Source organism: Oryx dammah, unplaced genomic scaffold (genome assembly GCF_014754425.2).
Source record: "Oryx dammah isolate SB20612 unplaced genomic scaffold, SCBI_Odam_1.1 HiC_scaffold_10, whole genome shotgun sequence".
Taxonomy (NCBI): domain Eukaryota; kingdom Metazoa; phylum Chordata; class Mammalia; order Artiodactyla; family Bovidae; genus Oryx; species Oryx dammah.
Window position 1 is genome coordinate 43,673,008 of NW_024070194.1, and position 20,670 is coordinate 43,693,677.

At 45.4% G+C, this 20,670-nt stretch overlaps 1 protein-coding gene across 1 annotated transcript in view; it reads right to left on the reverse strand.

Moving 5' to 3' along the window:
• CFAP61 (cilia and flagella associated protein 61) overlaps positions 1–20,670 on the reverse strand; it is a 243,973-nt gene that overhangs the window by 66,153 nt on the left and 157,150 nt on the right. Inside the window, exons 19-21 of the mRNA XM_040247971.1 lie at positions 17,480–17,578; positions 11,689–11,881; positions 4,795–4,969 (exon numbers count right to left, since the gene is read on the reverse strand). Coding sequence (XP_040103905.1) covers positions 4,795–4,969; positions 11,689–11,881; positions 17,480–17,578 — 467 coding nt within the window. The remainder of the gene's footprint in view (positions 1–4,794; positions 4,970–11,688; positions 11,882–17,479; positions 17,579–20,670) is intronic.

Consider the following 20,670-nt stretch of genomic DNA (forward strand, 5'->3'; position numbering starts at 1 on the left):
GCAGAAATTCAGAGGAAAGCTAACTTCCTCTTAGTTAAAAAAAAAAAAAATCATTGTTTCTGCTACCTAGAATCCATCTATCCTTCTAGAACAATCCCTCCACCATCCTCAGAACAAGCCCCTCTTCTTGAGTCCCTGGGCTTCAAGTTGGGCCTGGACTGTCCCAGGATTCAGCCTGTGATTCTTGGGTGGACAGTTGACTCAATCCCCACCCATGAGACACAGGAGATTTTTTTCTCAGGCTCTTGGCAGAAGCACCCTATCCTCAGTGCTCCCCTACCTCCAATCCCACCCTGAGCTACAGAGAAAAAGGAGAATTAACATGAGGGAGCAAAAGCTAACTCTGATGAAAAACGTCCACATTCTTTCTGGCGTAATTAGGGACCGAGAGCTGACAGGCGGAGAGACGGTAATGGATGCGGGACAAAACTCTGCTCCTCTGTTTCATGGAGTGCCAACTTCTAGTTTCCTGCTTCAAATGCCATCAGCCCATCACTGATGTGAAATAAGTGAGATGCGGTCTTGTGCCAACAGGACCACCAAATGGATTAAAGGTGGCTGCTTCCAGCCCTTCCCCGCCAGCAGGGTGGCCCCCACCTCCCACCCCAATTCACCCTGCCGTGAGCGCCAGAGATGGGGGTTCACCTTTCTGCAGGGCTGCTGCATGCACAGCATCACCCTTGGGACCCCAACCTCTAAAAAGTAACCAGTTAAACCTGGACTTGGCTGGACACTGAAGTTCCCCCCTCACCTTTCCACTTTCCCATCTCATTGCTGCCCTTCACAGAGTCTGCCTGACCCAAGTTGTTGGGCCATGGGTTTTGGATACAAGTCAGACATCCCCAGCCTCTCTCTTCCTTTGCTTATCCTGCCCTCCTTTAAGGCTGAGCCAAATCCTCCCTCCTTGGGGAAGCTGTCTCCAAACTTCACATTCTCCTGGGCTCCCATGAAGGCCATGGTGCCCCTCTACAACCAGACTGGTGCCTGGTGTACACGGATCCCTATCTTTTGTGTAGAGACCTTGCTAGACTGCACCATCAGTAGGACAGCAGGGGCTGAGATGTACACCCGGGGAACCTTCGTGCACAGCAACAACCCCATCGCACAGCAGTAGTGGTGGTAACAAGGCTAATGACAGCCTATATGACTGAACTCTTACCATGTAAGAGACATGACCCTGAGTTGGACATGAAATAGCTTATTAATCTTGTTTGCTCCTCGCAGCAGCCCATGTGAGGAAGATATCTGGAATGGGACTAATTGAATTCATCTGAATAGGACTCTAATTATGAAACAACAAAGAGAAAGAGCTTCCTCAAGGCAGGAGGTTAACGTTTTTCTTCCCAACTTCTCTTGCTGCTGCTAAGTCGCTTCAGTCGTGTCTGACTCTGTGCGACCCCATAGACAGCAGCCCACCAGGCTCCCTCATCCCTGGGATTCTCTAGGCAAGAACACTGGAGTGGGTTGCCATTTCCCTCTCCAATGCATGAAAGTGAAAAGTGAAAGTGAAGTCGCTCAGTCGTGTCCGACTCTTCGCAACCCCATGGGCTGCAACTTCTCTTAGAGTCCTCCGAAAAGGGTCACTAGCCTAAGTTGAATGAATCTGGCTGGATCGGTTTCTCAGATGCCTTCCAGAGCCTCGGCTGGGCTTCTGACCGTTTAGACCACCCACTTGGGAGATGCCCCAGGGGTATTGTTAAGCAATGGACTGGAAAGCAGCCTACTTTTAAGATAGGAAGCTAATGTTTACCAACTTCCTAACCTGTTCATTCAGTAGACAAAAACAGGTATGAATGGGTTTTATACAATGGCTAATGGGAGACATTCTTAAATCTTGCAAAATCATTTATTTCTCTTTAAGTGGGTACCAGAATGTCACCATCTTTGACCACTAGTTAAGGCAATGCATGGATGCTCCTCCCCCATTTGAAAGCCAAGAACTTTTTTCTTTGGAATTTCTAAGTACTCTGCCATAAGCATTCAGAGTTAAGAACTTGCATTATAGAATATTGTACCCCAGTACCCCTCATGAACACAGGCATAAAAATTCTTCTAAATATGTTAGCATTCTGATTCCAGGAATAAGGATATAGGAATTTTCATCTCAACCCAGTAAGAATTATTCCAAGATGCAAAGTTAGTTCAACACTCAAAAATCAACTAAGCTAACTCACCAAATTAATGGAGAAAGGAGAAAAACTTATTTATCACCTCAATAGATGCAGAAAAAAGCATTTGATAAAATTCAGCACTTATTTGTGACTAAAACCTAGAAACATCTAAAAGGCATACTTTTCTTGAAAGTGAAGTGGGAACTTTTCCAACTAAAATAGGAATGAGACAAGAAAGTCCACAATCACCATTCCTGTTCAACCGGTGGTTATTGACAGGGCAATATGGCCAAGAGAAGGCTTAATAGGTCTACAGAGTAGAAAGAAACTAAAAAAACGAAAAAACTTGCATTGCCACATGCAAAGGCCCTTTTCTTGGTCGAAAGATTCCTGAATCCTAACTCTCAAAACAGCCAACAGTTGATTAAAATATTACATTGTAACAGGACTGAGCACAGTCCTAAGACATAATCATATTTTGTATTAAACCACTGGTTTTTGTGTTTTCAGCAAGTTTAAGTTACATTTTGAGGTCTGGACTTGATGAAATGGGTCCTTGGTGGCCCAACTATTAAAGAATCTGACTGCAATGCAGGAAACCTGGGTTGATCTCCAGGTCGGAAGATCCCAGAAAAGAGAATGGCTACCCACTCTAGTATTCTTGCCTAGAGAATTCCCATGGACAAAGGAGCCTGGCAGGCTATAGTCTATGGTGTCACAAAGAGTTGGATGTGACTGAGCGACTAAACAACAAAGACAACGATGTCACAGATTGTATGGATAAAGGCAGGGTTCTGAAAACTCTGATTCACCTATTTTTGTAAATAAAGTTTTATTGGAACACAGTCATGCCCATTCACTGACACATTGTCAGTGGCTGCTATCTTGCTACCGCAGCAGAGTTGGGTAGTTGGAAACGAGACCATATGCCCTGCAAAGTCTAAAATTTTTACTGTCTGGCCCTTTACAGTAAAAGTCACTGATTCCCTAAGTGTACTTAGGTCGTAGGGCAGTGATTAAAGAACAACTAAAATATTGAAACAGGTTTAAATACATACAGATCCAAACTGAAAATAATACCAAGTGTTAATGCAAATATTAAAATACTTCATCAAGTTTTAATCTGGGTTCCCAGTATACAGCTATATATATGTAATTATATATATGTGTGTATATATATGTATCCCCCACACCTGCCCAAAGGTTCCAGACCCAGTTGGTTTTATGGGTTATTCCTGTCTAATTTTTAGGTGATGCAAAGTATTTCTGACCCCAGAAAAATGTGGAAAGTTTCCCCAAAACATTTTGTGAGACTAGCATACCCTTGATTCCAAAACTTGACAAGTCAAGCATAAAAGAGAAAACAGGCCAACCTCACGTATACATTTTGATTCAAATAGCCTATAAGTATTAAAAAATTGAATTCAGCAATGTATTGAATGTCCTTTGATATCTATTTTTTTATTTTTAATGAAATAAGTGTAGGAACATTAGAGTTAACCAAAAAGTTCCACTAAAAATTAGAAGAAAGTATATAATTTTAATATATTGATTATAATAACTAACATTAATTACAATGTGCTGTGCTAAGTTGCTCATTTGTGTCCGACTCTTTGTGACCCCATGGACTGTAGCCCATCAGGCTCCTCTGTCCATGGGATTTTCCAGGCAAGAATACTGGAGTAGGTTGCCATGCCCTCCTCCAGGGGATCTTACCCACCCAAGGATCAAACCTGTGTCACTTACGTCTCCTGCACTGGCAGGTGGGTTCTAATTGTTAGTCATAATAATTAACATTAATTATAATAACATGACAAAATTATATTTAAATAAATACATTACATAGATTAATATGTTTGATTGTATATATATTGATTCCCCATACTCCAGTCACTTAGTGATCCTTCTATCCCTGGACCGAATTGAAGGCTGGATTAGAAGACCAGCCCATTGCAGGTAGTTTATAACCTGACCGAGGCCCTGATCCTCTGTGCTTTCAGTAAAATGCAGAGGCTGCAGAAAGTCACCTCTAAAAGTGGACTCCCAGGTTTCAAGGCAAACCGGCAGCGAGGCCCTGTTCTGGTTATTCTATTAGTTGAACAATTTCCATGAACCCAAGCGGGAGAGAGGAAGACACTTAAGACGACACTTCTGAGTGGCAGAGGCATTTGTACAAATGCTTTCCCCTCTCATTTGGATGCAGAAAGTGGCAGGCGACTCGACTGTGCGCGTCTGCGGGAACGACTGTGTGGGCAACCACGAGGGAGAACAATGGGTGGCGAGAGAAAAGACTCAGACCTTTCTTTTTCTTCCGAGGTCTTTTCAGCCTCACAAAAGGAGACATATTTTCCATATAATTGCTAAACATGTTTGCTTATTAAATTATTCTTTAATTAGTTAATGATTTTAGCCATGCTTTGCTCTTTGGATATTCATTTCGTGTAATAAAATAATTATAGATAATTAAACTATCTCCAGCCCTTTTCTTTCCCCCGGCAAACATGCTGGGTATCCAAAAATGACAACAAGTTGTAAATTAATCTGGAAAACAAAGCATGACAGATGAATGATTTGGTTGGAATTAATTAGGCACTAATTATACACTGGAACTAGACGAAGAATAAGACTCATTATGGAAAGAAAATGCTGTTCTGAAAAGATGCACAGGAACCAGCATCCTTACCTTCGGCCGTGATGGAGTTGTTCTTGATCCAGGCCAGGGCCCTCAGGCAGTCCTCCTCATCGTTGAGGGTGAAATGATTGCAGGGAATTGGGCCGGTGTACCGCCGCAGGCAGCTGTTTGAAACTTCTCTGTTGGTCGGATGGAGGCTAATATCCACCTCCGTCGGGCATGGGACCTGAGGTGCATTACAGAGAGATGCTTATTTTGGTGGTAACAGTTGAAGCGTTCAAACAGTAATTAATTCATTGACTGACTGATTCACATAAACAAAGCACACCTGTGCCTTTTTCCGTCTCCAGATAGAATCAGGTTTTAATTTAAAAAACAACAACAAACAAAACAAAACAAAACAAAAACCAGACGGGTGAAGTGGCCACTTGGAGCTAATTCTCAAAAGGAACTGCCCTGGTCATCTTGATGCTGCTTAACAAATTATTCCGAAGCTCGGTCATGAGAAACCATTAGGAGGCTCCCAAGTTCTGAAGGTCAGCCATGCAGACAGGGCAAAGGCAGGGGACAGTAGGTCTTTTCGGAGACCTCAGCTGGGAAGACCTGAAGGCTGCGGGTAGAGACTTGACGGCCAGGGGCTGGAATCACCTGGAGATGAACTCAAGCCTTTTTCTTTCCCCAAGAAGACAGGGTGGGTGTTTAAACAGATGACAAATCATTATCAGCCTGTGTCTAGAGGTTGGTCCCAGCTGGGGCGGGGGACATGATGCCACATGAACACCATGTGGCTTGAGCTTCCTCACAACTGGGTGGCTGGGTTCCAGGGCGCACGTCCTGGGAGAAGTCAGCAGTCCAGAGGGCTCACCGTCTTCTCTAACCTGGTCCTGGGGAGTCCAGCAGGGACTCTCCTGCCAGGTTCAGTCACGGAGCTCATCATGAAGGTCTGGCCAGGGTCAAAGGAAGGGAAACCAGGATCCACCTGCTCCCGTAGGCGGGACGGGGTCATGGAAGAGTGTGGAACTGCATTTGATGTGGCAATTTTTGGTAAAAAAAAAAAAAAAATTGCATGGAAGTGACTGTATCAGGGATTGAAAGTCAAGTACACAGAGTGTCGAGGCACCAAGTGAGGGAAGTGGGCTACCACTTACTTGTGAAAATTATTGGCTTCTGTCTCACTTTTTCACAGAAGCATGCCTCCCCAGCCTCGCCCTCTCTCCCACTCAGCACAGAGCCCTTCCAGTATAATTCCTGTTCCCTGACTTTTGACACAGACACGAGTGAAGACGGATGCTTTCTTCTGCCATAGCAAAAGGAAGAGCACCAGAATGATCACAGATGCTGGCTGGCTCTGGTCCTCGTTGTCCAGGATGCTGTGATGAGCTGGATGGCCCGGACCCCAGCCAGAGTGTTCAAACTTGACTCAGCTCCATCCAGTCACTACCAGGGTAGTCTTGGGGTTCTGGTTGGCCAGATCTCATCTCTCAAGAAATGCCAGACACTTGGGTCTTTTTTTTTTTTTTGTGGACTCCTGATTTGTTCATTATTTTGGTTCAAATGAAAATCAAACAGACAGGCGCAGCTGTGGAAGCCAAGTTAAAGGGCAGAGTGAGACGGGTGTGCTCGGCTGCCCCCTCGCTGCCCTACTGGGTAGCATTTGACGGCCAGGTGGAGATTATGGGAGATGACGAGGCTGGAACCCACGGCGAAACACCCAGGCAGCCTGGCTTCTATCAGAGGAGCCGGCGTCCTGTGCACTTGTGGCCTGAGGCCTAAGGATGTGAGGCCAGACTCCTACAGCTACAGACGGTAAAGTGTTCACTGGCCGCAGAGAACAACACAGGCTTCAGAGAGTCTCTTCCTCCCCTGAGGACCACCGGCAACCCCTGGCCATGAGGGGGTTGTGAATGCCGGCTGGTGCCACCAGATGACATTTGGAGAACTTGCTGGTATGTCCTTCCTCAAGAGAAGTAGTAAAGTCTGACTACATGACTGTGATGTATGTAATTCAATTTCAAATGGGACTAAAGAACAAAAAAACAGAATCAATTTTTAAACCTGGATGTCTTTTCTCTGTGAGGAGGCTGGCCAGAAACTATGGTCATTTACGACAACTAAAGGGCTTCCCAGGCGGTGCTAGTGGTAAAGAACCTACCTGCCAGTGCAGGAGATGTAAGAGCTGTGGGCTTGATCCCTGGGTTGGGAAGATCCTCTGGAAGAGGGCATGGCAACCCACTCCAGTATTCTTGCCTGGAGAATCCCCACGGACAGAGGAGCCTGGAGGGCTGCAGTCCATAGCACCGCAAAGAATAGGACACGACTGAAGCAACTTAGCACGTGCCTATGCCTCACAACTAAAATTGTGGTGGCAATCTCTTATTAGCAATATAATTTATTTAGCAATATCACAGTAAAATTCTGGTATTAATCACATTTGCAGTCGGTATAAAGCAATCCACCAGGGGCTTTGGTAAGTGATTTAAAGTGCACAGTGTGGAATACTGTGCCTTAGAGGTTTGAAATTTTATCAGAACTATAAGCACTGTATTGATAGTTAAGAGAAAATGAAATTGGGGTAACATTCTATCAGTTTAGTAAGTCATGCTTTAACAAATCAGGAAAAATCCTTGGCAGAAAAAGGCAGAGCTGAAGAGCAAACTGAGAGCTGCTCAGTTTATAAAACAACTTATCATTCCGGATAGTGTGTGCTCAGATGAAAGGAAAAAAAAAACACAGAAAAGAGGGGAAAAAAGGAATAAGGTCAAAAATGAAAATCAGTTTGCTACAATCCTGTGATGTAACTGCTGCCTAAAGATCCATATAATTCTTCTGTGCACTGAAGCAGGTGGAGTTGTTTTTGCACATTTCTAAACTATAAAGAATTAGAAATTAAAGGGATAACATATTTTCATATTCGCACAGCAGCATGTCACAAAACAGGCAAAACTCAAGCTAGAATTTTTAAGTTCCCAAACTAAGTTGCCCACACAGAGTTTGGCAGAACTCAATACGTCAAAAAGGATCTACGGGGGAAAATCATATGATGTCATCAGTGACAGGAGGGAGTAAAGTTCAATAGGAGGGCATTCAATGTAGAAGCCCGTCCGTACCAGCTCCCCAAACCAGAGGTTCTCTGCCACCACTAACCTGGCACTGAACTGTGACTGGAGAGAAGCAGGGGACTTCCCAACCCCTCCAGTGTCAGGACTGAGCATCACCTGCTGGTGGGAGCCTCTTGGCCACCCCGTTCTCAGCAAGTTAATATGGCAACAGGGAATGCTGCTGGCCTACCCATTATTCTGTCTCCCTTTCTTCCTTAGGAACAGATTCCTGGGACATATGCCCAGTTGGAATGTTTCCCCACTTATGACCTAAAAGTCAAGGGAGATAAGCAGGCATCCTTGATGAGGGATGGGGTGGAAGCAGGAGGGAAGAGGGCAGAGTGAAAAGTCATTTTGCCCTAGTCCTTCCTCCTTCCTGCCTCTTGCACATGAAATGGCTGGAACCACAGCAGCCACCACAAGATGCTGAGGACAGAAAAACATTCTAAAGGCAGAATAACAAACGACAGAGGGTCTGGGTTCCTGATGACACCTGGAAGCCACTTTACTAGAACTGAGTTGCTTGTCTCCAGATATTTTTAATGAAATTAAAAAAAAAACTTAAAAAACCCCCAATAATCTGTTTATCTGACTCTAGCCATAAATATTAAGTTCCAGAATTTGTGTGTTGTGAAAACTTTTAAAAGCCATCAAGGGTAACCTCTGCACCACAGCTATGGGAGAGAGCAGGAAGGAAAGGGGAAAGAGACACAGAAAGAGGGAGAGAGGAGAGAGAGGCAAGGACGAAGAACTGGAGCCAGACCACCTGGGCTCTAACCTTAGCCCCTAATCTGCCACCCTGCTGTGACTGTGGACAATCTGTCTTGTCTGACCTTGGGCCTCAGCCTCATGGCACCTCAGTTGCCTCATCTGTGAAATGGGGATTCTTGCATTTCTCCAGTTAGTTCTGCTTTGCTAGATGTGACTATTGCTGCTGCTCCTAACAGCGGTATGAATTTGCCTGACACCTTTTGCTGTTGCCCCGTGTATCTGTTTTTTTGCTCTTACCCTCTGGCTGCCCATCTTTGCCCCATCTCCTGGCTTCCCCAGAGTACTGCCCCGTGGGGAGTCCCAGCTACGGTTTTCCCATGGCCACGCTGACTCATCTGACTTCAGGCTGACACTTTTATCCTTCCTCTTTTCGAGACGACCCACAGCCCGGCATGGGGGCAGGCCTCTCTCGGTCTGCATGATGTGCCAAGAGCCGTGGAGGGGCTTGGGGACCCCGGTTGTAAGCTCTTGCACACAGTTTTTTCAGAACCAGTGGGCGCTCAGCAATCAAAATAACCAATCCATACATGGGCTTTGTGGGGGTGGGGTTAGAGGGGGCTGAATGTGAACCAGAAAAATCTTCATCTTCCAAAATAGAAAGGCTATAGGTCATATCAGAAGTTGACCAATCAAGGGGAAAACTACAAACACATTTTTGCGAGTTTTGGGGAGCAACCCATGAAGACTGAATAATGGAAATGCCTTGGAATGGTTCACCCTGGAGAGAGGGCTTGAAAGCAGAGACTAGCCCTCCTCATGCGAAACCCTGTAGCACAGTGTAGCTTGAGCATGGATTTTCTCATTAGAAAAAAAGTGTGGTGGATGTGGATATCAAAAATATTGCACGATACTTTAGACTGATCCATGCCATTTACAAGTCAGATTAGAGGTTAAGGTTTGTAATTCTATTTTATAACAGATATAACATAGTCTTACTTACTTTCGTCAGTTTGTTAGTATTTTTTTAAATCACAGCATTGGGAAAAAATCATGAGACTGTACGAGAAGGAACTAGGGAGAGAAATAACAGCTGGAAGCGCCCAATGAATTCAGCTGCCTTTAAAAAAATATCAGCTTATATACCTTTAGTTTTCATGTCCTTCTGGAAAAATTAAATTGGAACACTCTTGATCACTTCTTCATTTCATGTTGCCCGGTGTAAAAAGGGCAAGAGCTTAATGTGCCACAGACGAAAGCTGTGGGGCAGCTGGGCACACATGGGCAGGCGCCCGAGACTCTGGACAGCTGGCCGGGCCTCCTCTCACATTTTCCCAAGCCCACGGTCACAGAGTGCAGCTGGAGCTCTGGGGTGAGGTGGGGGACAGAGGCGTGCTTGGTGTCTTCTTCTGATTTCATGTTAAAAAAAGAGGAATATTTAAGGACCTCGTTTACTTTTATAAATAAAAATCCAGAAAAAAAATCCTTTTCTACACTTTGAGAACTGGATTTCTTTAAAAGAAGGAGGAGAAGCAGAAGGGGAGGAGGAGGTAGGAAGAAAAGACATCACTCAGAGGCTGATCCGAGCTGGACCATCAGGGGTTCCCTTGACGGCCCTGGCCTCACCTGGAAACAAGTCAGAACTGAGCTTTCTCAGCCACACCCTCCCCCACCCCACCACCTGCTGGCATCTGCATTTTAACGAGATGCACAGGGGATGTGTGTGCATATGACAGCTGGAGAAGCGCTGCTCTAAAGTAAGATGAAGTTCTAGAATGTTCAAGTCCATAGTTCTCCAACCTAGCCTCAAATCAGTGTAAGTTCAACACATGAAGCAGGACACCCAAAGCCGGTGCTCTGGGACAACCCAGAGGGTGGGGAAGGAGGTGGGAGGGGGCTTCAGGGTGAGGGGATACGTATATACCTGTGGCTGATTCATGTTGATGTATGGCAAAGACCATCACATGTTGTAAAGTAGTTATCCTCCAATTAAATTTATTAATTTTTTTTTTAAAAAGAATCAACTGGGAGCTTCAAAAAGATACTGATGACTGGGTCCCACTCACCCCAGAATAATTAAAACAAAGCCCTTGGGCGCGGGGCCCAGCCTGGGTTTATTTCAAAAGTGCCCCAGGTGCACTCAACCGGTAACTGGGGCTCAGTGATAGAAGTAAGTGATGCTCAGGGTTGCCAGGCTGTCTGTCCTCACCATGACCACCAGCTCAAGCATGAGTGAATCCCCATGGTAGCCTGGGACAGCACCAGGAAAATACGACCAGTGTTTGCGTGGGACGTGGTGGAGGGGGTGGATAACTCCATCCAACCCAACTTGGAGCCTATCCAGTTCCTTGGGGGAAATGTAACAAAAAGACTCCATCATCTAAATCTCTTTCCATCAAAGAGATGACCTATTTCTGCACAAAATGCTGCTGCAGAGTGAGAATGTTCAAACTCAGCTTCAGTCACATCCTGGAGCATTTTCCTCGAGTACGGTTTGAGAATTTAACCCAGATGGAGAACATGGTCACCAGGTAAGCCACCCCAGCCACACTCCCTAGAGTTTTGTAACCAAGACACACAATAACACAAGGGTGAAAGAAGGTGTGTATGTCTGAAATACTCTCTTGCAAACCTGGCACCATCGCCAAATGTTAGGCTCTTGAAAGTGTTAGTTGCTCAGTTGTGTCTCACTCTTTGCAACCCCATGGACTGCAGCCCACCAGGCTCCTCTGTCCATGGGATTTTCCAGGCAAGGATACTGGAGTGGGTTGACATTCCCTCCTCCAGGGGATCTTCTGGACCCAGGGATTGGACCTAGGTCTCCCACATTGCAGGTGGATTCTTTACCGTCCAAACCATCAGGGAAGCCGTAGGCTGTTGAGGCAAAGTTAATTTCCTGTAGTTGCATGACAGGCTGTGTCTGGATTCTGCTCTGGTGAGTGGCAAGTGTTTGACTTTGGGACCACAGCTTCAAGGATGCCATTTCTTCAGTTTGCTGTGGTTTTCATCCTTGGGAAGAATGCTTTCTTGGAGTGGGTTTCCAGGAGGACCCAGTTCTGGTCACGCGTGCAGGCGGGAGGCACACTCTTGGCCTTGGGATGTGGGCCCAGCCACCCCATGACCCGTCCCCCTGCCCCACTTCCCTCAGCCCGTGAGAGCTTCCCTGGTACTGCTGTCCAGTGCAGAGGATGAGGTGGTCGTAGACCACGACTTTCTCTTTTGAAACAACGACCTGCTTGGCTGCTCGGTCTATGGCAGTCATCTTAGCAACCACCACGTTGACCCAGGAGCACAGCGACATCAGTTCATGATCTCTGTCATTATAGCAGTGGCTGCGGAGAGAGAGGCTCCATCAGTGACATTTGAGCAGCTGACAGCAAGCATTAATTAGACATCTGTGAGCTGGTTCAGGGCCCCTGGTGGGCCGAGCCCGTGCTCTTGCTGAGAACTTACCAGGACTTGGGCAGGCTAGGAGATTTGTCCTTGTGAAACATTTAGTCGCCAATTGACATCTTCCTATTAAAGCTAAGTTGTTTTGCTTGGGGTAGGCCAGTCCATGCCAGGGAGGGTGCACGCGTGCCCGTGTGTGTGTGTGTGTGTGTGATCATTTCTAATACTCTTCCTTCCAATGCATGGTGGCTCAGATGGTAAAGCGTCTGCCTACAATGCGGGAGACCCGGGTTCAATCCCTGGGTCAGGAAGATCTCCTGGAGAAGGAAACGGCAACCCACTCCAGTATTCTTGCCTGGAAAATCCCATGGACCAAGAAGCCTGGTAGGCTACAGGTCACGGGGTGGCAAGGAGTGGGACGTGACTGAGCGACTTCACTTTCACTTTCCTTCCAATGCGTGGCCGGTGCAAATTTACTTCAGCTGTTGAACTGTCATATTGACAACTGTCATCTTGTCATATTGACCACAGACTCGGAGTGAATGAGGATGAAGAAAGTGACACCTGAGGGTCCCTAAAGGCAGGGGTCAGGGTCCAGAATACAGAGAACCATGCCCGTATGTGAAGGCTTTTTGATAAATGACTCATATCCAGAATAAGCATATGGTTTCATGCTCAAACAACAAAACACATTTTATTTAAAGAAGGTGTCAACTGGGGAATTATGTTTACACCCAGTACAATCCCTGGGGACTTTGGGGAGTCCCTCCTAATAACAAAGGTGATTTATAGGGACCTCTACTTCCATAAGAGTAGGTCCAGGATGGATGGGTTTGCTTCTCTGGGTTCTATTTGAGGATGAACACAACACTGTAATGGGAGAAAAGTAGATTTCCTGTGGCTTTGGGTTTATTTAGATTTCTGTAAGGGTTCTTTCCAGAATCTTCTGGAGGGCATGACCCTCAGGTACAGGACGTTTTAATAACCCTGTTCTGAAGACCGAGAGTGCAGAAGAGCAGAAAACTGAGAGTCTATTTAAACCTGAGCTTCCCCGAGCCAGGGTCTGTGTCTCTGCTCTGTTGCCAAGGAAACTGGGTCCTGGGGACTCTGCACCCCTTTTCAGAACTTCACCATCTCCACCTCTGAGCAGGAGACAATGACCCCTCCTCACCCACCTCAAGGGGTGTGAGGGATGGGCATGAGAATGTACGAGATGCCGTCCGGTCAAGTGGGATGCATATGTGAGGAGTATTAGTCCAGATAATGTTAACAATACACAACCCTGTTTACTCTGCTTAGAGGCAAACAGGATTCTGAAGTGGTAATGGGAGAACATTTTTTCTTTTTGATCCATGCGTAGAGTCTGCTCGCACCACACAAAAAGAACCCTGGTAATGGATACACATTAGACCCTGTTACGGGACCTGTGAAAAAGAAGCGAGTCTGGGCTTTGTATCTCTCCATGCAACAACACTTAAAAAACAAGAAAATTTCTTCTTAATAAGAAAAGAAAATAGGGGGCTGACCTGTCACAGGAAAATAACAGATAGTGAGATGAAATTCTTTTTTAAAAAGCCATGTTGGTAGCTTTATAGGAAAGCAGGATGTTTCATTGATTTCGTACATTCACGAAGAGACCCATGAAGGACTGTTGCTACTTGGGACATCATCCATTCCTAATAGAGAGGTACTGTCAGCCATCCAAGATGGGAAAAAAATTAAATTTCATTAACGCACAGGGATTTGTCACATGAGGATCTGCTCAAAGATGCAAGTTCTCAGGGGAAATTTGGGAAAGGCTAAGATGAATGTCATTTTTAATGACAGTCGGTCAGCAGTGTTCATAATTTCAGAATTCATATCTCAGAGCTCAGGTCTGAAGCTCTGTCCAGCAGGCTGGCACTCAGAAACACTGGGGCTTTAGGGAACCTCAGGAAGCATGGAAAATGTGGGATGCTTCCTTTTACAGCCTGTGACCACACAGAATGACATTTCACAGTTTAGGACATCACTGGGCAGGTGATGCCCATCCGTTTTGGATATTATAAACCATTCTGGATCTCCTTTAATTTACCCATCAGGTAGGTGAAGCTAGATACTGGAGGCTGTAAGTGTTCTGCCTGTAAAATTATTTCCTAAGCGGAGTAAATGAATATTAAGATTCTCACATGGCAGGGACCGTCTCAAGGCTTGGAGACCAGAGAAATATCTCCACTAGGGTTCTCTGGGAGATGAAGAAACCAAAGAAGGGAGGTCCATGGAACTTCATGTTTCTCAAGGGAGCTTGACCCTGACACAGAAATAATGTGAAAATTTGTCTTCATAGAACATTCCGGAGACAGGTAATAAGGAGGAGAGAAAAAAAAAAAGTAGAAATGCAGAATGGCCAGCTGGCTCAAAGTTGCAGTGACCTCAAACCTAGAGATTGGAAGTCTTAGCCTAAGGTCCCAGGTGCAAAATTAGGAGTGAACTCCAGGGGAATAATAAATGTAAGTGTGGTGAAGACTTGCATTTCATGGAATTAGAACCCTACAGGATCGGAAAGGACCTCAGAGGTTTTCAGGAGGGTTTACTGTGACACTCCTGGAAGAAGGAGCATCATAATTACCCTTCAGTGGTTCAGAGCGGATCGTCTAGTTAGTGGCTTTCTCCCTCTGCCTGTTCCCCCTCCCTCTCAGTGCCCTCCTTTCTGCTGCATCCCGGGTAAGTCATTAGCACTTCCACCAGAGGCTGGACAGTGTGGGAGCACGGGGCAAGGGAACAAAACATGGCTCTTCAAAAAATAATAATGGCAATAATAAATCCAAACACTGGTTATGGAAAAGTTCAGAATTTGTATTGGATTGGTCAAAAGGTTCATTCAAGTTTTTCCAGGAGCTAGTATGGAAAAACCCGATTGAACTTCTTGGCCAACCCAATATTTAGCAGGAGGAATTTGAATAATTAGATTTACAGATGTCAGCACACTTGCTATTTTTTAACTCCATGATCAGAAAGTTTCCTATATCGTGATCTGAGGACCATTTGAAAGGCAGCATCCTATTGCTGTTTCTAGTTGTAGCTTCTGTGGGTTAGGATAACATGCTGGTCCGCATCCAGAAGCATCTTATATGGCTGTGTTACCTAGTCCCTATCTACACCCTGGTGGAGACTTTGGTAGGTACTTTGTGAAGGTATCCATCATCCATTTGACATAATTTACTGAGCACCTGCTAAGTGTCGAACATTGTCCCAGACACTGGGACCCATCAGCGAACAAAAGGGCAAAACATTCCGGCCCTTGTGGAGTTTGCAATATAGCTGAAGAATTCAGAATCAACCATTTTAAAGGCAAATTGTGTATTTACAAGGATTTCAGTAATAAGGAAAAGAACAGAGGAAGAGGACTGGAGTGTCGTGGAGAATTGGTTGCAGACAACTGGGTGGTCAGAATGGGTCTCGTGGAAAAATATAAGTCGCTCAGTGGTGTCCAACTCTGCAACCCCATGAACTGTAGCCCACCAGGCTCCTCTGTCAACAGAATTCTCCAGATAAGAATACTGGAGTGGGTTGCCATGCCCTTCTCCAGGGATCCTCCCAAACTAGGGATCGAACCTGGGTCTCCTGCAATGCAGGCAGATTCTTTACCATTTGAGCCACCAGGGAGCAAAGACCTCCAAGGTGGGGACTTGCCTCTTGTGTTCAAGAATCATCAAGGAGGCTGGTGAGGCTAAAGTGGAGAGAACAAGGGCAAACATATTAAAAGAGGGGGTTAGAGGTGTCAGCAGAAAAGGACAGGCTTCAGACTAGACGGAGCATATGGAACTTTCTGTGATGACAGAATCCTTCTGCAGCTGGCCTGTCTGATAGGAGAGCTACGAGTTACACACAGCTAGATGGCCACTTGAAAAGTGGCTCAAGTAATTGAAGGGCTGAACCTTAATCCCCTTGAACTGTAATTAATTGAAACTTAAGCAGCCACATGTGGCTCGCGGTTGCCACGCTGGACAGAGCAACTCCTGGCTGCTGGTGAGTTGACATGATCTGATTCACGTTTTTGCAGTCTTTCTGGAGACTGGGCTGATAGCATGGATGGGGGTGAAGAACAGGGGCAGAGGCACCAGGTGACCAAGTGCTAGCCACATGCAGGTCCCCGCAGAATCAGGCCGGCAGAGTGTCACTCTCTCTCTTCTCTTCTGAAACACACCTGGCCTGGAGACTGACAGGAAACCTTGGCCAGGCTGACTGAATTACATTCTTCGTGAGACAATGATTGGGAACACCGGTATTTCCCAGGAATTGTGTCATTTGGAAAGACAGAAAGTGAGGGAAGGCGTGTGAATGGATTGACTGTCCTCGCTCAGCCAGAACTTGGCGTTAGACTGATTTTAACCCAAAACTCCAGTGAGCCTGGTTTAGCCAAGCACAATCCACAGTCAAATCCCTCAAAGCACAGAGAGATGAAGTCCCCTTTGTGGTGGGGGCAGAATCTTAACCTCCGTCAACCTGGCTCCAAACCCAGACCCCTTCTGACGGTGCTCTCAGATGATGTCCTTAACAAAACTCCGAAGTTTATAGTCTGGCTTTAAAAGTACTGGGTCAAAATGAGCCTGGTTCTGCTGGAAAGGTGGCTGCTGTTTTTGTCACTGTTTGACAGCAAAATCAGCCTTTTTCACAGAGGAAAGACATCCTTCTTCATGGGTCTAAAATTAACACCCCCACAACCCCCACTGAGAACAATTTCCTTCCTCCTTCCTGGAGAAACAGGGACATTGTTTCTAGAGGTAGGGAGCCTAATCATGCCTGTACCCACGTTTTGCTCAGGAAATTAAAATGAGTGGAAGCTGAGTGATAATGAAATGGCATTTTCTAGAAAGGATGTTGTCAGAGACTGATTCTGCGGGGACAGAAACATTGACGCTTGCCTTGATCGCTCCAAAGACCTTTGCTTCATCAACCTCGGGTGTTAGAGGGCTGAGTGGGTCTGAGACCCTCACCCCAGGGAGGCACCCAGCCTTTAGCTCCCTTCAGCAGGTTGCCTGTTCTGATGCAAGTATGGTCACCAAGCTCCCCTGCCCTGGAGAGTCACTCAGAACCTGAGTGTAGGTGGTGTCTGGGTCAGCAGACTCGTCCCAGATGTCTGGAACAGGCCAGCATCCTCCCAACCCTGCCATTCACTCTGAACTTGCGTTTGCATCTCCTAGAGTGTCTGAACCCACAAAAAAGCCCACCACTTCCCTTTTCTACTGTTTAGCAGAAGAAGGACAGCACATAAATGAGGGCATTTAGGCTTCAGTATGAAAAAGCAGGGGAAGGATAAACTGGGAGTTTGGGATTAACAGATACACACTACCATATACAAAATAGATAATCAACAAGGACCTACTGTACAACACAGGGGACTCTACTCAATATTCTGTAATAACTATATGGGAAAAGAATCTAAAAAAGAATGGATATATGTATAAATGAATCACTGTGCTGTACACCTGAAACTAATACAACATTGTAAATCATCTGTATGCTCATATAAAATAAATTTTAGAAAATGAAATTCATACTCATTTGCTAAAAATTTCCTTTGTTCATTCCCCAGAAGTTTTTTTCCTGGGAGTCCATAGGTTGAAATCAAGGTGAGGTTATTGAACTTCAGATGAGAGCTAAGGAGAAAGAAGAAAAAAAAAAAGGTAAAGCACAATTCTGTGAAAGTTCATTGTAATTCAATTGAACTTTATTTCACAAGTCTTCTAATTGTTGCTGCTTTCTTTGACCGTAGCAACTCTTTTTGCAAAAACCTTTCAAGAGAACCAACCATTTAAAGGAGAAAGAGGGCATTGGAACAGCTAATGACAGGAACTTCCCAAACTGCTGGCCAGTGAAGACAGAACATTAATTTTTAAAAATTTGCTTTTCAGAGTAAAACAAAATCAAACTCCAAATTAGGAGGAAGCGGGTAGATTTAGTATAAGTCAAAGTTGGGAAGATCTCCTGGAGAAGGGATAGGCTACCCACTCCAGTATTCATGGGTTTCCCTCGTGGTTCAGATGGTAAAGAATCCACATGTAATGTGTGAGACCTGGGTTCAATCCCTGGGTTGAGAAAATCCCCTGGAGGAGGGCATGGCAACTCACTCCAGTACTCCTGCCTGGAGAATCCCCATGAACAGAGGAGCCTGGTGGGCTACAGTCCATGGGGTCGCAAAGAGTCTGACACGACTGAGCAACTAAGCGCACGCGTGCACACACACAAGCAAAGTTTGAGTTTCAGATGACTTCTGAGAAACGGCATGGAACCCTAACCACCACAGTGAAAACTTGCTGAGTGCTTGCACTCAGGGGTTCTGCGAGGCCCTCCCCAAGTCCTTGAAGCAGTACTATTACTACCCTGACTTTATTGTGTGGAATGGAGGCAAAGCTATTTGCCAAAGACAGTACACCCAGGAAGTCTGGAGGTAGGATGTGAACCACGTCGTTTGGCTCCAGCATCTTCTCATCTAACCTTGGTCTCCACTGCCCTGTAAGACCCCAAACTGTGGACAGGGATGCAAAGGTCATCTAATTCCCACAGTCAACAATAGATTTATGACTTTCAGATGTTTGTAACTACTCAAATTAGGAGGCTACAGCATCACAGAGGGGAGAATGCTGGAGGATTCCTTTCGAGAGCAAAGCTGCCTTGTATTTATTCGCATCAGGCTTTCCAGGGCTCAAGGTGCGCTTATGGGCATCGTCATAGAGATTAATCTTCAAGACAAATTCTGCCGGAGGTGGAAGGCAGGTTTGCATTTATCTGTATTTCAGACTGAAGAAAATCAAGGTTGGAAATGGTAGATAATTTCTTCATGGTCAGGAAGGTCAGAAGCAGCTGGACCAGAAATGAAAGCCTTGCCTTCTGACCCCAAGTAGCACCGGTTGCATTCATTCACCAGGTTTCCCGGAGACCAGTGCTCTGGGGGATGGCGAGCAGTCCACTCAGTACACACATTAAGTGGGCGCTTCTCAGCGCTCCTTCCCTCTAGGTTTCCCTGAAATATTTACAGCTCTCCTACTGGGCAGATCTACCCTCCAGCTAGAGTCAGTAACATTTTCTGGATGAGCTGATCTTCTCCTGGCCTGAATTCAGCAGGACAAGGAATGTATTTTTTTTCCCTAAAAATCTCTTCTTGGTTCACCCCTCCCCTTACACCAATGAACGCCAAAAAAGAAACCGTCTCCAAGTTAGAGAAGAACACCCGCCCTCCTTACCCAGGAGGGAACTGGAAAATTTCCAAACGTGGAAATGCTATCAATTTGCTGACAATCTGTTAAGTACCATTAAAAGCCGGAGCCTTTTGGTGAGGGCACACACGGCCGGCAATGGAATAAATTCAACGGCACCTGACATTTAAAAGTAGCTAAATATTATGAAAGGGTCTGCTCTAAAGTCTCTAGGGATGTGTGTCATTTAAAGGCGAATATTCTAATTTGATACAAAGAAAACCAAGAACATCTATCCTCTAACAATAATAATTTTGAATCCATTCAAATAACATAAAGGTTACAATTAACCCCAACTACTTAGGGCTGCCAGTCTGCAAACACACCAATCATAGGCCTTTGATTTCTTACCATTTAACGGAAAATGCAAATAATAATACGTGTTTATACTCACATGTGGTCAAAATTTATTTGGGCTTTGGAGGCTAAGTGATCAAAATGTGGTTTATGTTATATAAATAACATCTATATGCAGGCCTCTTTCACATCTCTGTGTGAATAGGAGGCTTAGTGATTATTCAGCGATATCTTTTACAACAAAAACAATCTCTTTGGCACTGAATAATTTGAAGTAACAACATGGACCACTTGTAGAATGACTTTAATTTGCCAAATTACTGCCCTACATTACCCTGAATTATATTACACAGTTAAAGGTTTCAACAAAAGATTAGAGGAGGAGCATTTTCTTAATTTTTATCTATTCATTAATTTTTATCTATTTTTATTTACTCCTCTGCTTTAGCCTCAGCCAAATTCCTTCTGCAGTCTTCCTTGTGGCTTCTCTGATTCCTCATCCACTCTTCAGGGTTGCCATTTCACCCTTTATCATTCTCCTTACTATGCCCTTTCTCATTTTCAACTGAGAACACCTCCCATGTCATAAGGAAAACAGAAAAGAGGCCGCCCTGGCAGGGCCCCTCCCTCATTTCCCTTTTTGCCACCTCCATATACTCCAACAAGAGCAATCTTCCTTCCCCCTCCGATTCAGAAGAGAGAGGTCTCCCATTAATCCTGTCTCCTCTTCAAGCTCCCCTCCTGCCTCTCCCAGCAAATTTCTCTTTTAACTGTACTTAAGAAGCCTGAAAGTGACCTGTCTCGTGCTGATAAGGTGGAGCCATGCCATCAGCAGACCCTGCTTCTTTGCTTCTCAGTGTGTGTCTTCCATTGCTAAAGTCACCTCAGGTCCAAGGCGGCTCCTGGAGTCCAGTCATCACATCCACCCCACATCCACATTATAAGCAGAAGGGAGGAGGAATGGTAGAAAGGGCTGCTCTTTAAGGAGCTTCCCTGAAAGTCTCATGTGGTATGTCCACTGACATAGCAGAACTTAGTGACATAGCCGTATGTAGCAGCAAGGGAGGCTGGGAAATGTGGGTTTTCAAAGAGAAACACACTGGGTTTTCCAAGAACCACACTGCCCAGGGTTCTATTATCAAGACAAAGTACAGAATAAATACTGGGCAGCAGCTAGAAGTGTCTATGCACTGACTTGT